The sequence below is a fragment of the Melanerpes formicivorus genome, unplaced genomic scaffold, assembly GCF_026170545.1.
Source record: "Melanerpes formicivorus ecotype bairdi unplaced genomic scaffold, bMelFor1.0.p_v2 SCAF_74, whole genome shotgun sequence".
Taxonomy (NCBI): Eukaryota; Metazoa; Chordata; class Aves; order Piciformes; family Picidae; genus Melanerpes; species Melanerpes formicivorus.
The window spans coordinates 3260567-3277304 of NW_027142426.1; the positions used below are offsets into that span (position 1 = coordinate 3260567).

At 50.8% G+C, this 16738-nt stretch overlaps 1 protein-coding gene across 3 annotated transcripts in view; it reads left to right on the top strand.

Annotated features, from left to right (window-relative positions):
* The window catches only part of PLXNA1 (plexin A1), a 124827-nt gene that overhangs the window by 97453 nt on the left and 10636 nt on the right, over positions 1-16738 (top strand). For 2 of the 3 annotated variants that reach the window (XM_068163797.1, XM_068163798.1), the window contains exons 22-30: positions 213-469; positions 4750-4816; positions 9997-10143; positions 10970-11129; positions 11695-11798; positions 12258-12354; positions 13066-13256; positions 14487-14656; positions 16340-16552. In XM_068163797.1, the coding sequence (XP_068019898.1) occupies positions 213-469; positions 4750-4816; positions 9997-10143; positions 10970-11129; positions 11695-11798; positions 12258-12354; positions 13066-13256; positions 14487-14656; positions 16340-16552 (1406 nt within the window). The remainder of the gene's footprint in view (positions 1-212; positions 470-4749; positions 4817-9996; positions 10144-10969; positions 11130-11694; positions 11799-12257; positions 12355-13065; positions 13257-14486; positions 14657-16339; positions 16553-16738) is intronic. The other variant, XM_068163799.1, reaches the window with a different exon arrangement.

A 16738-nucleotide genomic window follows, 5' to 3' on the forward strand; every position in this document is an offset into this window, starting at 1 on the left:
GACTAGATAATATTTCTGTGGGGAATTGAAGCTGATCACCAAAAAGGCAAATTGGCAATAGGGATAAAAGCAACTCCAACTGCTCTGTGACCCTTTTTCATCCTTTCCTCTTGAGGAATTGGGGTGAATCCAGGGTCTTGTGCAGCCCAGGCACCTTTTTCTGGTCTTCCTCCCTGTTGTGCCCATCTCCCAGTTTTGCTTTATCTTTGCAGGTCCAGGCAAATGTGGAAAAGTCCTTAACCCTCTTTGGGCAGCTCCTGAACAAGAAGCACTTTTTGCTGACCTTCATCCGCACTCTGGAGGCTCAGCGGAGCTTCTCCATGCGGGACCGTGGCAACGTGGCCTCCCTCATCATGACGGCGCTGCAGGGGGAGATGGAGTACGCCACAGGGGTGCTGAAGCAGCTTCTTTCTGACCTCATCGAGAAGAACCTGGAGAGCAAAAACCACCCCAAGCTGCTACTGCGGAGGTGAGTGACTACCCGAGAGGATGGTGCCCAGGTTCTTCTCAGCGTGTGCACGTGAGCTGGTGTCCTTTACTGCTGCTAGCAATGGCAGCTTTGGTGTTGGCTGTGGCAGTGTCAGCGCTGGGTCTGTGGTCTGGGATTTCCTTGCCTGTCTGCATGCAAGTATGAGAGGGATGTGAGACCACCTGGATGCAGGCAATGCAAGAGTTGCCCATGGGATGTTCTCACTCCGGTTTGGCCTGTGCAGGTTCATGTTTTCTGGGAAGGAGGGAGCAAGATGCTTGGCAGCTGATGACTGCGTAGGGGAGGATGCACGCTGGTACCAGGTGCTGTTGCCTATCACTGCAGCAAGGCTCCCATCTGCCTTCCCTTCTCCACTTCACCAGGTGGTACCCCTCATCTCTTGGCACATGGGGCAGGTCTTGCCTTGCCTGGTGGCTGCCTTGCTGCATAGATCCCTCCATGGGCTGGCAGCATGCAGAAGTCTTCCTATCCCTGCTTCTTCCCTGGGGCTTACCCACCTTGCTGGGCACTTGGTGGGTTTTCTGGGAAAGCCAAATGGATCTTCACAATCTGAGAGTCTCACTGGGGCTGGAGGAAGCGTGAGCAGGAGGCAGCCTGCCAAGCCCTGCCATGAGTCTGCCTGGCCCATCAATATTTAACAATAGCTCTGAGCTCTCCTTCATCACGGGCTGATGAATATTGAAAGATACACCAAGTGCTGAACAAAAACAATTAATAAGCTCCACCAGCTCCAACCAGCTCTCTAGGCCCTCTGTGCTATCTTCTCTTTTTGTGCACCATGCTGTGCATCCCCATCTCTGCTTCCACCAAGCTGGTGCTGTCAGCCTCTAGCAGAGATGCAGGGATGGCTGAGAGCCCCATGACTGGCCTGTCACCAGAAAGGCTCAAGAAAACCAGAGCATCTTTCAAACATGAGATAATGTTCATGGTGTGGCCAGACCAGACAAAGCGCATTGGGCTTTGTGTGCCTGGTTCAGGGGAGATGCCTGGAGAAGGCACATGTGTGACCTCATCCCAGTTGCATCCTTGCTATGTTCCTTGGCCAGTCTCTTTAGGCATGTTGCTTTCTTACTCTCTCTCCTTCATTCATCACAATACAAGGATACCCTTAATATCTCAAAGCACCTCATTAGCAGTGAGCCAAAGAGGGGGTGTGGTGCAGATCTGTGGCTGGCCAGGACAGCAATGGGTCTCAGAGGTGCTAACCACTGTCCCCCAACCCTGTTTCCTGAGTGCATCCGTAGGCTCCTTCTGCTCACCATCCCTCCAACCACACTAGGCTTCAATGAAATATTTAAACTGCATTTCCAGCTCCTGGGTCTCTCAGAGCATCACAAAGCCACAGCCATTGGAGCAAAACTCTGGAATGAAGTAAATCAATAAAATATAAATAAAAGGCAGTGTGGGGAGCCCAGCAGCTGCAGTGGCTGAGCCCTGGGAGCAGCACAGGGACAGAGCCCAGCCTTGTGCGTGGTGAGAGCTGGCAGCCCAAGGACTATCATTCCCCAGCCATGGAGCTGCAGGATGCTTAGGACAGGGCTGAGGTCTCCTGGCCAGTACCTTGTTTGTGCCTTCCTGAGTAATATTTAATAAAGAGACTTTGTTCTTCCTGCAGCCGTGGCATGGAGTGAATGGTACTGAGGGCTGTGCTTCTGTATCCTTTTGATTAGCCTTGCTGTTGGCCATAAGAGTGTGCTTACTGCCCAGGGCAACTGGATTAACATTGATCTGACTGGAGAGAGCTGTTATTTATTTATTTTGTTATTGGATAATCCCCCTGTTGCTGTGGCATCTGGTTCTATCATGGATAAAGACAAATGTTTGCTGTAGCCTGGGTGGTGGCACTTCAGTGGAGTGTTAGAGGCTTGTTGTCAGCAGAAGACTCAGACTGGGGCTGGGAAGGTTGTCTGCTGAATAGCTTCAGTTCACCCCAGTCTTGACTTTCTCCCCATGTCCCTTTCCTTCTCAATTTTTTTTTCCTTCTGGTGTATTAATCTTTCCTGGAGGGGCTTCCCTTCTGTTAAGGTTCAGGTATTACCATTCCCTAATGGTTTAAGGGGGGCCGTGCTATTCTAGGGAGGGAAAAATTTGCTAAACCCTATTAGCATGAGAGAAAGCCTTGGAAGGGACCATATGACCCTGAGCCAGCTTGAATAAACTGGGAAAAGTGGATTTCCAACCCCAGCCATCTGGTCTTTGGGAGCTGCTTTTGGCCCATCTGCTGGGCATAGCATTGCCATTGGACAGTGCATGGCATTGGGCAGGGAGACTCCGTCTGATGGCTGTGGTTTGGATTCCCTCTGAGTTTTATTTCTTGAGTCAAGTGGATTATATCTGTTCCTCTGGTGCAACAGGAATGCAGCCATGTCCTTGAGGTTATTAGTATCGCTGTGCTTTCAGGAGCATCTGCATTTGCAAGTGGCTGATCTGATGATTAATGGGTGGACAAGCTGAAGAAGCCTAACCAGAGAGGGTTGAGGGACTGGCTGGCAGTTTTACTTTAAAGGGAGTGAAAAGCACTTTAAAAATAATGGATGTGTTATGGGAATTTTAATCCATGGCAGTGAGACCAGGCTGTGGTGCAGGGACAGGCATGTTAAACCTGCTCTTGCATGTTAAACCTGCATGATTCACCTGGGACCTCTGTCATCCTGGGCTCCCTAAATGGTAGGATGTCTCTCTCCTCTTCTAGTACAACATGCCCTGGCTGCAGTACCACTGCCTGCTACCCCCACATCCTATTTGTACCCTCCATGCCTCATGCCTATCCTGTGGGATCCTGCTCTTCTCTTGTGCATGTGCTGTGCAGTGATCATCTCAAGCAGACCTACTTCTTGCTGCACTGCTTTGGAACATGACAGTATCTGGATTTGAAACATGCTTTAGGAAAATAGGGGCAATATATAGGTTGTCTCAGAGCAGTTTTGGCTGCTTCCTTCAACTCCCTCTTCAAAAGCTGAGAGGCATGGTTCTGTTTTTAAATTCCTCTTGGAGTAGGCAGCTGCAGCTGGGACATTTTGCACTGCAAACATCAACACCCCAATCTAAGTAGACACACAGAGACCTGGAATTTCCACCAGGCAGGCAGGAAAGGGTTAAATGCCAAGTGTCAAAGTGTCTTTGTAAGGTGCCCCAAAAGTTCATGGAAAACAGCTTAAGGTTCCAGCCACTGGTCTTACTCCTTCATCCTTTAATCCTTTTGTTTTCGGCTGAATTAGTACTGGGAGTAAGTTTGACCAAAACCATATTGGGATCAAAGTCTCCAGACTTAAATCAAGTTATTGGCTTTAACCAAGGCCATGTGCCAGTGGATCAGTGCCTTCTCTGCTTTGCAGGGCTCTGCTTTGCAGGGCTCTGCTTTGCAGGGCTCTGCATTGCTGCCTATCCATGCCCATGAGCAGGGCCATGAAAGGGAAGTAAAGGGGCAGAGCACAGCCTCCTAAACTTCCCTGTCATCACCGCTGAGTGCCAAACCCAGGTGTCCTCTTCTCCAGCAATTCGGAGCAGACCTTGCACAGACTGCTGGGGAAAATTCTCTTTATCCCTCCAGTGCTGGTGGTGGTTGTCCTCTTGCTCTATTGTGGGTCCTGGACTTGGAGGCCCTAGAGATCAAGGGCTGTATTGGGGATTGCAGGAAAGTCCCATGTCTCCCTGTAGTGAGCCTGTGTCAGGGCAATGCATTGTAGGAGCAAAAGTCAGCAGCAACTCTCTGGTGGGTAGAGGGGCTTCCAGCTAGATCAGGCACTTGGTGATACAGGAGGAGATACTCCTGTTGTGAGCATGTGGGTCAGGGTCTGACTTTGTCTCACAACCTCAGCTCTTCCCTTCAGTTAAAGTAACTGAGGAGCTTGCAGAGTTTTACCTGGCATAGGTGCCTCATACAGTCCTCCTGTGGAGGAAGCTGCCTGCTTCCACTGGGGTAAGTGGGAAGAAACAAGCTTCACTGAAGTACTAGGGAGATGAAACTCCCCATGGGACAAGGCCATGCTCTACTCAATCTGGCTCCACAAATACACTGAAGATCAATTTGCTTCTTCCTCCTGAGGGGCTGCTGTGGCTCAGCCTTGTGGATGGGCAGGCTTTATGTTAGAGCCTTTGCTGCCAGTTTTGGCCCTTTGCTTTGAAACTCCTGCCTTTCCTGATGTGACCTTTTAAAGACACAAATAATTTAGCCACAGTCCAAGGCTGAGGTGGCAATGGGTGTGATCAGAGACCTTTAATATCCTGTGTTGACAGCTTTGCTCTCTCCCTCCCTGCAGAACGGAGTCGGTGGCGGAGAAGATGCTGACAAATTGGTTCACGTTTCTACTCTACAAGTTTCTGAAGGTGAGTTTGGACAGGGATGACAACCCCACAGGGAAGAGGAGGCTCAGAGGAGACCTTATTGTTCTCTACGACTACCTGAAGGGAGGTTGTAGCCAGGTGGGGGTTGGTCTCTTCTCCCAGACAACCAGCACCAGAACAAGAGGACACAGTCTCAAGCTGCACCAGGGGAGGTTTAGGCTGGATGTTAGGAAGAAGTTCTTCACAGAAAGAGAGATTGGCCATTGGAATGGGCTGCCCAGGGAGATCATGGAGTCGCCATCATTGGAGGTGTTTAAGAAGAGACTTGATGGGATGCTTGGTGCCATGGTTTAGTTGATTAGATGGTACTGGATGGTAGGTTGGGCTCGATGATCTCAAAGGTCTTTTCCAACCTGGTCTATGCTATGCTATGCTATTCTCTTTAAAATAGTGCTAAAAGAATGGATAAATCTGAAGTAACTCAGCTGAGTCTTGAATCCCTTTGGAGTGGTTTCCATTCCTCCCTCCTTGCCTCTCTCTGTGTTAACCTGGAAGGAAAAAGCCCTTGGAGCTGGTCCTTCTATAGACATGACTGTGTTTGGAGGCTATGTCTGCCTGTTGGAGCTGTGGTTTGATGTGCTGCACTCCTCATGTAACACTGCTGCTTTTCCTTCATCGCTTTGACACTGAGGTTCCATGGTAGGAGAATCCTTTCCCACAGACATCTCCACTTTTGCTTCTGCTTTGTTTCCCAAAGGGCACCCCATGGGGCCTGTTGGCAGCCAGGGCCACAGCGCTCTCTGCAGCGCCTGCATGAGGTCACGGAGTCTGTTAGCTTGAATTTGCCTTTCTCCCAGTTTCGTCTGGGTAGCAGAAGAGGATGCCAAGGCATAAGGGCTGTTTTTACCATTGGTTCATCCAACTCATATTGAGAAGAGAGAAATTGTGGAAGCCCCATGACTGGATGTTTTTAAGGCCAGGCTGAATGGAGCTCTGAGCACCCTGATCTAGTGTGAGGTGTCCTTAACCATGGCAAGGGGGTTGGAACTGGATGATCTTTGAGGTCACTTCCAACCCTGGCAATTCTGTGATTTCATCAGCACCATCAGTGCTTCCACCTGCCAGGGCTGCACCATCAGCTGTGGGGGTTCCACATGGAACCCTGGCTCGGTCCTGCTGCCTCTTTGGGATGCCATGGGTTGGGTGATGGGTGCCTGCAGTTCTGCTACTGGTTTTCCAGTCAGCAGATCTGTTTCTTGGGATCCTGCCTGGCGTCGGTGCAGCAAGGCTGGGTGGCACGCAGCTGTTTTCATGGGATTTCATCCCTCATTAAGATAAAGAGAGTTTGAACTGTTTCCAGCCAAGAGATGAGAGTGAGCAGGAGTCTGTGCAGAACTCAAGTGATAGTCAACGAGAGGTGATTTATAATATCACTTACATGCACTTGGCTGTTTGCCTCTGTCGAGGGATAGCCTGTATCTATAAAAATCTAGCTCTAGCATGTGGTGGAGATTGCTTTCTGGGGGTGGGAGAGGAGAAAAGCTGTGCTGATGATCATGGAGAGATGTCAAACCTCCTGCTATTTCTTCAGTCTGGGGCTTTGCTTTGTGAGACCACCCTCTGCTCCTGCAGCAGCAGTGCCAGGTGGTATCAGGTAGGGTGCTGACAGACCACTCTTTGGGCTCTGTGGGGTCAGTGGGACATGCAGGAGTAGTTCTTACTGTGGATAAACTCCCTTGGGGCTCCTTGAAGTGGACATGGTTGTGCTTTGGCTAGGTGCAGTGTGCAGTTTCAAACACCCCCAGCAGCATTTTGGGGATGTTGCATTTTTCTGCATGAGTTGATGCCCTTGGCCTGTCGTGGCTCAACTGGGCCATGTGGGCAGTTGGTTGGAGCACATTCACTTTCTTCAGAAGTGGCTTGGATCAGTTCATGGGCCCCAAGTGACCTGCATCTGTCCTTGTACAGCCCTATCCCCTTTTGGTGAAGATGCCGTATGCGCTGCCAGTGCTAGGCAAGTCAGAGCATGAGGAGTAGCAGGATTGAGAGAGCTGGGGAGATGGGACAAAGATAATGCTTTTTTAAGAAACCTTGACTACATCATGACTTTGGTGGCAGAAAACACCTCCAGTCTCTGGGTGGTAGCAGCAGGAGAGAGGACTCTGACCTAGAGGCACCATTGCAGAAGGAACATATGTTGAGAGCCTGAATAAACCCACTGGCTGTAAGATTTGTTACACTGCAGATCATCTCTTTGGGGAAGTGGTTGAATCTCCATGCTTGGATCACTCCAGTTAGACTGGAAAAGACTTGAGGATCCACTCATGGCCTCTCCTGGGCTGGTCCCACCAGAGGAGACTCACAGGGCCATTTCTGCCGGTCTCCTGGCAGTGAGAGGGTCGCAGGTGGCATCAAAAGCAAGAGAAACCTGTGGGGTTGATAGAGAGGGATCACAGCAGACAGTTTGCCAGCAGGGAAATGGCACCAAACTGTGGTAATCATGCATGTAAACGAGGCAGGAGGACGTGTGCCCAGCTGCCAGATCAGCTCTCAGCAAATCTGCCCCAAGCAGGGCTGGGCACTTGGATGGGGACAGGGACAGGACAGCCTACCCTGCCCAGGGCCAGCAGCATGGGAAGCCAGTGCGGGCTGGCGCTTTCATGGGGCCCCTGTGGTAGCATTTATCAGACTCTTAATGAGACACCCAGGGGAAAGAGAGAGGGATAAATGGAGACAAGTGCTGAAAAATGCACGATATTAGGTGCCTGATGAGCTAGATCTAGTCAATAAGACAGTCTGAGCATTAGCTGGCTCGGCTCACCTCGCCTCCCAATGTACTGATGTGTGCGTGCACAGGGGTGTTTGCAGCTGCCCTCCTCCAGCTCAGCTCTCGTGGAGAGCCCCTCCAAGCCCCTTCTTCAGTCTGGCCCCCAGCAGTGACCAAACTGCACTGGGGCTGGCAGCGTGGGCTTGGTCACATCTGGTGGGCATGATGCCCTCCTTCAACCTGTGGGGCCAGTCAACCCCGTCTCAGTGGTCCCCTCCTGTATCTCACCCTGTGGAGATGATCATGGGGCAACTGCCCAGCACTGGTTTCTGCAGTTACTGTTTGTTTTGTTGGTCTCTATCAGGGATGAACCCTAAACCATCCTCATCTGTTGTGGCTCCGTGAGCTGTTGCCCATGGCAGTGTTTTGGCCCTGATCCTCAAGAACCAATGGGGACAGTGAAGTTGGGAGCAAGGTTTTGTATTTTAAGGGTAGGACCCACATTTGTCAAGCTACAAAGTGGAGGATGCACAGAGTCAGGGAAACAGGTCAGAGAGGCTGTTGCAGTTGTCATTAGGGTGCCTGACAGATCAGGAGACCAGGATACTGGGGCACACAGGAGCCCCCAAAAGCCTGTACGGTGCTGGAGGAGTGATATACTCATCACCAGTAACACTGGTGTCTCCATCCCTCCAGGGATATCATAGGGTCAGCTCTAATCCACACATCCAAAGATTTATTCCCCATCAGCCTGGCTGGCATCGAGGAATGGAGGAGGTGATACCTGGAGTGCTACTGGGCCACCAGTGTGGGAAAGGCTGAACCCACCTTTCTTGGTGGGGATCCCCAGAGGTGGGCACAGAGCTGGAGATGAGGGGGGCAGCAAGCATGCCTCGCTGGAGAGGGGAAATCTGTGGGCTGAGACAGATGCAGCTGTGCCAGATGTTAGCAGATGTCCTGCTCCAGGCTGTTCTCTATCCACACCGCTTTGGCAGACTTGGAAGTTTTATGGGGAGCTGTTACAAGCAACCAAAAGAAGCAACTCAAGTCTTTCCACTGTGGCCAGTGGGGTGGGCTTGGGGTGCCATGTTCCCCCTCAGGGCTGACTGCTCTGTGTCCAGCCTGGCACTGCCACCTTGCTGGACAGCTGGCAATGCGCATTGTAGCACCCACCTTGGGTCTCTCACTTTTCCAGGCTGACTTAATGAAGCCAAGCTTGCAAATGAAACATAATTTCAAAGACAGGCATGTTGTCGGAAGGTCTGGGGATGATGTATGCCTGTTCCTGCTCGTTAGCAGCTGTCTCTTTAATTACCACAGATGCTAACGAGATGCTAACAGCATATGGTGACAGGGAGAGAAGCCGCACTTTGTACCAAAGTACAATTTATTTGTGAGGCTGCTGGAAGGGAGGGGTGAGGGCTGGTGGGGTAGAATCTGATGGGACTTGTCCCCGTCCTCTCTGCTCACATTGTACCCTTTTTTCTCCCTTAGGGCTAATACCTGTGTCTGGAAGGGTTTGTTAGGATTCAGCTCAAGGGAGAGGTCTGGGCTCTGGGTGGTAAAGGGGTGTCCCCTCTCAGCCCCTCTGGACCAACTCGTGGATCCAGGCTGGTTGATGCCTCTGGCCTTAGCAGGTCCTTTGCCGTTCCAAGGTCACTGTAGTTCCACCATCCAGCATCTTCTGGGGAAGTGACTGGTCCAGTTTCTCTTTTGCCCACCTGTGAGATAGATGCTGATGTGGCTCTGACTATAGGGGCTTGGCACTCCTATAGTGGGGACACATAGGTGGAAAAGGGTTTAACTGCAGGAAACCTCATTGTTTGTTCCCCACCATCAGCTGAAGACCCAGGGTGGAGTTGTCAGAGAGTTGCTCCTGCTTTCTCTTCCCAGTGGATCTGGCTAGCTGTACCTATCTGTCATATGGAAAAACCTCCTTTGACTTTCTCTCATGTGAGACTGGGCTCCTAGCAGGTGCCAAAACTCCACTGATACCTTGGCAAGAGCCTCTAGGCTGTCCCACTGCAGTTATCAGATGCTTCTCTTTGCTAGGGTAGCTTAAAAGACAGGCTATATCCCATAAACAAAACCCCCAGTCAAAACCTCTTCCTTAGTAGCCCAAAATTTAACCTTTTTAACTAATTTTTGGCCTTGTAGAATGAGCAGAATTCACCAGGGAGTGTCTGAAAACTGTAAAGCTGAGCCTAGGAGCTGTTAAGACAAAGAAGCAGCCTTCAGTGAGCTTGGAAGGGGAGAAGAGTTCCTCCATGGACTAAATTCTACCATGTGCCCTCTTCCATACCATCTTGAGTTAAGGGCTGGAGACTACAAAGCCACATATGGGGCTTGATGCTGCAGAAGGCTTCTGACACAGTGGTGGTTCTTGAAAGGCAAAGCTGGTGCCTGGTGTCTTCTTACCCCTCTGTTGCCCTCTTCTCCATCCCCTGTCCTGCAGGAGTGTGCTGGGGAACCACTCTTCATGCTCTACTGTGCCATCAAGCAGCAGATGGAGAAGGGACCCATTGATGCCATCACAGGAGAGGCTCGCTACTCCCTCAGTGAAGACAAGCTTATCCGGCAGCAGATTGACTACAAAATGCTGGTTAGTGCAAGCAGAAGCTTCACTGATGCTGCTCTTGTCAGGACTGGTAGGTCAAGCTGTTTAGCAAGATCCTGAAGGCAGCCCAAGTACTTTACAAAGAGTGGTTTGTCATTTGTTCTTCTGTCTGGCATCCCTGGGGTGCCTTTAGCCCTGTCTGTATGGTGCCCATCCAGCTAGGGTCAGAAATGGAGCCCTTGCGTGGCAAGGTTTGCTCTTGCCATGAAGCTGAGGAAGCCAAACAGGAACTGAATCCCCCTCCATGCCTCTGCCAGCAAACCACATGGCCCTGATAGATACGAGGCCAGAGATGCTGTTGAGCACATGCTACCTGGAGCAGCCAGCAGCTTGTGTTGGGTGAAGATCAAAGGCAGAGCCTTGAGATTACTGCAGGAGATGGAGAGACACTTGTTTTCTTCCATATGAGTTGTCTCCTCTGTCCAGCTGAATAAGTCAGGTCCTTACCCTGACTGAGTCTGGAGCTACTTCTTCACCACCTTGATCTTCGCTGGTGCTGGGAAGAGAGTGGAGTTTGCCTGGCCATTGCTCAGGCTAGATAGATGCTTGTGAGTTGGACATGGTTTACTGGCCCAGGATTCCTCCACTGAAATTGTGCTACCTTTCTGGGAATAGCTGGGAGATTGGAGGGTAGCAGGGGGAGGTGGGGAGAAGGGGGGAGCAGGAATCTGCGGTGTGGCTGCAACTGCGCAGCAGCCTAGGAGGTGAGAAGACATGTTGACAGCTGTAGCCCCATGTCCATGGACCTGCCTTCACAGCCAGCGTGGCACAACCTCTCACTTGAGTCTGTCTCTCACTCTCTACTGTGCAGACCCTCAACTGTGTGAATCCTGAGAATGAGAATGCCCCAGAGATCCCCGTCAAGGTTTTGAACTGTGACACCATCACGCAGGTGAAAGAGAAGCTCCTGGATGCTGTCTACAAGGGAGTGCCCTATTCCCAGAGACCCAAAGCTGGAGACATGGACCTGGGTAAGAGTGAGGCCAAACACTTCCCTGTGGGAAGCAAGGATGTGACTAAGAGTAGAAGTATCAAAAAAACCTGTTCAAGGCAGAAAAATCCACATCTACAGGAGAGGGGACCCAGCCAGACCAAAGTGTTTGTGCTTGTCCAATCCACGTCTTCTGTGCTGGTGGCACTGACCCCCGACATGAGGTTGTGGTTCTTGCCAGTAGAGAGTATGGAGAGAGGATCCTCCTTGGCTCTGGCTATGGTCTGGCTTGCAGGCTTGAAGTGGCTGAAGTCCAAGGAAGCCAACAATAGTTGAGAACAGCATTAATAGTCCTGTTCTTAAAGGAGCAGCAGGAGAATGAAGAGGAGAGGAGCAAAGGAAATGGTAGCTGGGGTCAAATAGACACAATCTTTCCTTGAGTACCTAGAAACAGCTTTTACCCAACACCATATTGACAGTTGTCAATCCTGGGGTTCAGAAGGTGGTGGGAGGGCTTGTTGATTCCCAAACCATGCTCCCACCCTCACCTTGGCTTTGTGCTCCAAGCATCACTAACCAGAAGCCCTTCTCCCTCACGGGGACAGAGTGGCGGCAGGGCAGGATGGCTCGGATCATACTGCAGGATGAAGATGTCACCACAAAGATTGACAATGACTGGAAGAGGCTAAACACCCTGGCCCACTACCAGGTAAGGCTGTCTGTGGTGGAAAGCACTGAGCACTTTCCAAGCTGCTTTGAACATGAGCATCCCTTCCTCCTTAGCTTGGTCAGGGCCTGGGCTCAGCTCTTCAACCCATGCCACTCTGGCAGGGGCATGACCAGGAGGTCTGCAGTCACATTTCTGCCTGGGTCCCATGTTTATAGTCCTTCTCTTCAAGGAGGCAGTAAGCAGGGTATCACCAAGACTCATAGAGGTTGTTTCCTGCTCTGAACTTATTTTGCTGTTTTCATGCCAAGGTTTTTGGTATGTTCCTGTTCTGACCCCTTCACCTGAGGGGATATGTAGGTCTCCATTGCTGGAGGTGGATATCCCTGGGTGGGGTACAGTGCAGCTTCACCCTTCCTGGGCTGGTTTCTCTCTCTTGTGAGAATGTTCCTCCTGTGTCTCTCTGATATCACGGTCTGCTCATGCCATTTCTGCCCCCAGGTGACAGATGGCTCCTCAGTAGCCCTGGTACCCAAGCAGAACTCAGCATACAACATCTCCAACTCTTCCACCTTCACCAAGTCCCTCAGCAGATATGGTGAGCATGCAGGGACATCCCCTGCTGTGCTGATAGGGGAGGCAGCATTGGGCTGGGCTTGCAGGCCATGGCACAGGGCAGGTTCATTGTAGCTTTGACTCACGTGAACAAGGTTCTCCAATCCCTCAGCTCTCCTGCACCATGTTGTTTATTCTGGTGTTGGAGAAGGAGCAGATGCCCGCAGAGTCATCTCTCTTTGCAATGTGTCAGACTCGGTGGGGGGAGAAAGACATGTCAGATGGCTCCTGCTGAGGGATCTCCTCCTTTTTATTCCTCTGAAATCTAATTAAAATAGGCACAGAGACACTTTGCACTTAAATGAGCAGAGCTAAGGACTCTGGTGAATGTACTGGCAAGTGTATTGCAGCTTTGGTTTGGAAGAGAAAAGTGTGGTCAGCTCAGATTGGTACAGGAGACATCTGTGATCCTGGCACCTGCATGTGGGGAGCATGACAGACCTCTGCAGAAACCCTTCCATGATAGTTCTAGTTCCAGTACATCAGCCAGGCTTGAATATAGCCCAGCAGGCTGTGAGGACAGCCCCAGCAGAGCTCCCAGTCCACAATGACTGCAGAGGCTGGATCCCAAAGCTCCCATTTCATAAACATGATGTGCCTTGAAGCCCCAGTGGAGGGACGGGGGCTGGAGGAGTTGGCAGGGAGGCAGAAGTGGGCAGGGTGCTAATGTCCCCCCTCTGTTTGGTGCTTGCAGAGAGCATGCTGAGGACAGCCAGCAGCCCTGACAGCCTGCGCTCACGGACCCCCATGATCACCCCGGACCTGGAGAGTGGCACCAAGCTCTGGCACCTGGTGAAAAACCATGACCACATGGACCAGAGGGAGGGTGACCGGGGCAGCAAGATGGTCTCTGAAATATACCTGACCCGCCTGTTAGCCACCAAGGTATGGCCCAGTGATGCAGAACTGCCACCTGGTTTTTTGCATCTGAGTGGGAAATGGGTAGTGATTTGGGTTGCCCAAAAGTGGTAACCACAGCTCTTTTTATTAGCCTTCTCCCACAGCACAAATGGAACTACTCTCTTGGTCTCTTTCCTGAGCTGGAGATGATTTTTTTGTATGTCAAAACTCTTTGTGAACATCTCTTGAGAGGATTTTCCTGTTTGCTTTTTGCACACTTCAGAGTTTTTACTGTTCTGTGTATCCCTGAGCAGCTGCTGGACTGCCAAGCAGAGATGCCTTGAGGCAGGTGTCTCATCTGCTTTGGTGCTTGGGACAAAGCTGCAAAGGCAGTGATGTGGGAAGGGGAATTACCTGGGGCATTTGGCACAAGAGCAGGCTCCCCTTCCCAGAGGCACAAGCCTCCCTAGTAATGAGCAGGTGCTGTGTGTCTGAGGTGACCCTAGAGAGGAGCTTAAGGCTGTGCTCAAGGTGCTGGCTCAGGATTGCTGTCTTCCCTGTGATTTGATTCCCTGCATCATGGGACAAGGGTTTGGTCAGAGATCTGTCATCCGGTCTTGGGTACCTTAGTGGGTGGTATGACCATGGTATGGCATACATTCCCTTTTTCTTTTTTTCTCCTCTGTGTTAGTGTTTTTATTTCTATGCTTTTAATGTGCCAGATCATGCAGTGAAGGAAATGGGGAGACCCTATTGCTCTCTACAACTACCTGAAGGGTTGTTGTAATCAGATGGGGGTTGGTCTCTTCTTCCAGACAACCTGTGACAAAACAAGAGGACACAGTCTCAAGCTGCACCAGGGAAGGTTTAGGCTGGATGTTAGGAAGAAATTCTTCCCAGAAAGAGTGATTGCTATTGGAATAGGCTGCCCAGGGAGATGGTGGAGTCACCATCACTGGAAGTGTTTAAGAGGAGACTGGATGAGACACTTAGTGCCATGGATTAGTTGATTAGATGGTGTTGGGTGGCAGGTTGGACTTGATGATCTCAAAGGTCTTTCCCAACTTGGTTAATTCTGTATTTTGTAAATACATCATCACAGCAGTGTCTGTTTCTGAGTATAAACCACTGAGAAGCAGGGGAGTTACAGAGATTGTGCTGTGCTTCTCTTCAAGGTGGTAGGGATATAAGTGAAATTGGTTTAAAGGACAACCTTTAGTGAAAAAGCTCATCTCTGGATGTTGCTGAGCCACTATTTCTCTCTCCCCTCCTCAGGGCACCCTGCAGAAGTTTGTGGATGACCTGTTTGAGACCATCTTCAGCACAGCACATCGTGGGAGTGCACTGCCCCTTGCCATCAAATACATGTTTGATTTCCTGGATGAACAAGCTGATAAGCATCAGATCAATGACTATGATGTCAGGCACACCTGGAAGAGTAACTGGTAATGGAGCAGGGCAGTGGGGGATGGGGGTGGCTGGTGATATTGCAACAAACAATACTTCCTGCCGCTCCCACGGGGAGCAAAAATATGCCCCTGGAAATGATTCAGGGTGAGAGAGGCCCATATCTCTGCATTTTGGGTGTGGGTAAATCCCTTACATGCCTCTGTGCAGCAGAAAAACATCCCAGGAATGCAGTGCTCCCTCAGCTCTTCCATCCCTAAATCCCAGGCACTATGCTCCCCCTGACGGCTGGAGGCTGAGGACCTCAGTGGCTCTGCTCCCACCTTATCCTGGGCAAATGTTGCTTGGGCTTCTCCATCCTCAGGGCTCCTTCAGAGATGCCAGCCCCAATTCTCATCTTCACTGTCCTAAAGGTGTTTCTGTGCTCCCTCCTGTCACTCAGTCAAGCATGCCCTGACAAAGTTGGTGTGAAGCTGTGTGCTCATCCTCCCTAAGCTTGCCTGCAGAGCCAGCCCAAGGCTCTGCTAATTGCTCTTGAAAAGCAGGGTGGAGCAGCTGATGAGACCTCCGTAAGTGCCATGTTGGGGCCAGGGCTGGAGCAGGCGTTGACTCCTGCTCCTCAGTCTCCCTGGGGCATTTTTCTTTTCTGCTGCCTCACTGATTTCATCTCTGTGATCTGGCCGGCGCTGGTACTTACGTTCCTGTGTCTGGCATTTGTTAAATAGCAGCCGAATTGCTTTTGTGTAGTTCAGTAACTCTTGGCAATTAGCAGGGCAGGCAAGGAAACATTTTTAAATGGAGATGTGAGAGCGCAGAAGTGTTTGGAACTGATTTATAACTCATCCTTCTATATTAAAAGAAGGAGTGAAAAGCAAGGGAGGGAAAAACGGCCTCACTCCGCAAGGGCTGGGCGTGCAGGCTCCTGCATGCTAATGCCTGTGCTTATCTCTGGGCACTAATTCGACGTGTGGAGCTAATTTCTCGAGGCCATTCCCTTCACAAATGAAATATGTACATGCACCCAGTACCCTCATTAGGGAAGTCCTGGGGCACGCCATGTGTTTTGTCTAAGATAAAAGCGTTCGCTGGGTGTTGGTGCGGAGGAATGACAGAATGGAGAGGCTTTTTGATGGGGGGAGGTCCTTAGATGTTTCGGGGAGAAGTGAGGGGCAGCAGGACTAGGAAATGGTGGTATGTCTGTCAGCATGCAGAAAACATCCAGTCAGTGGCAGGCCAGGAGGCTTGCTGCTTCTACAGCTGAGAGCTTTATTTGTTGCCTAAATTCTCCTCTGGCATTAAATGTGCTAATGAGTTGCTTGAGGAGTCCAGTTAACTCCTTCCTCCAACACAGGAGATGTGTGCACTGGCACACAACACCTTTGAGGAGATTACTGATGTGGGGGAAGGGGACCATGCCTGGTTTGACCCATGGTCTCAGCAAGGACTCTTCAGTATGAAGGATCAGCACAGCCATGGTTTGCCTTTGGAGGGCTTGGTGGTGCTGAGGAATTTCTCTGTGGAGCATTGTGGCCATGCAGGGGTGGGCAGAGAGGAACAGCTCTTTACTCCAGGATGTTTGCATCCCTGGGGTGCTGGGAATAGCAGCCTGCCCAATTCTGGGTGTTGGGGAGCTCCTTCTCCACAACTGGAGGCACATGTGTGTGGTAGCTGCCCTGCAGGGCATGGTTCAGGTGCTGACTTCTGTTTCCTTCATCCCTCAGTCTACCTCTACGTTTTTGGGTGAATGTGATTAAGAACCCCCAGTTTGTGTTCGACATTCACAAGAACAGTATTACTGATGCCTGCCTATCCGTGGTGGCTCAGACATTCATGGACTCCTGCTCAACTTCTGAGCACAAGCTAGGAAAAGACTCTCCCTCCAACAAACTACTGTACGCCAAGGACATCCCCAACTACAAGAGCTGGGTAGAAAGGTGAGTAGGCTTGACAATAGCTCCTTGGCTCACCAGGAGGGCTTGCGGTGGTTGTGGGGGACTTGGGAGTTGGAAGGACTCCTCTTGGCAACTGTCTGAAGAAGAATTGTACTAATGCTGGTGGAAGGTGGTCCTCTCATTTGGAGGATGATGCTTTCTGGTGATTGTCCTCTCAAATGAGTTTGC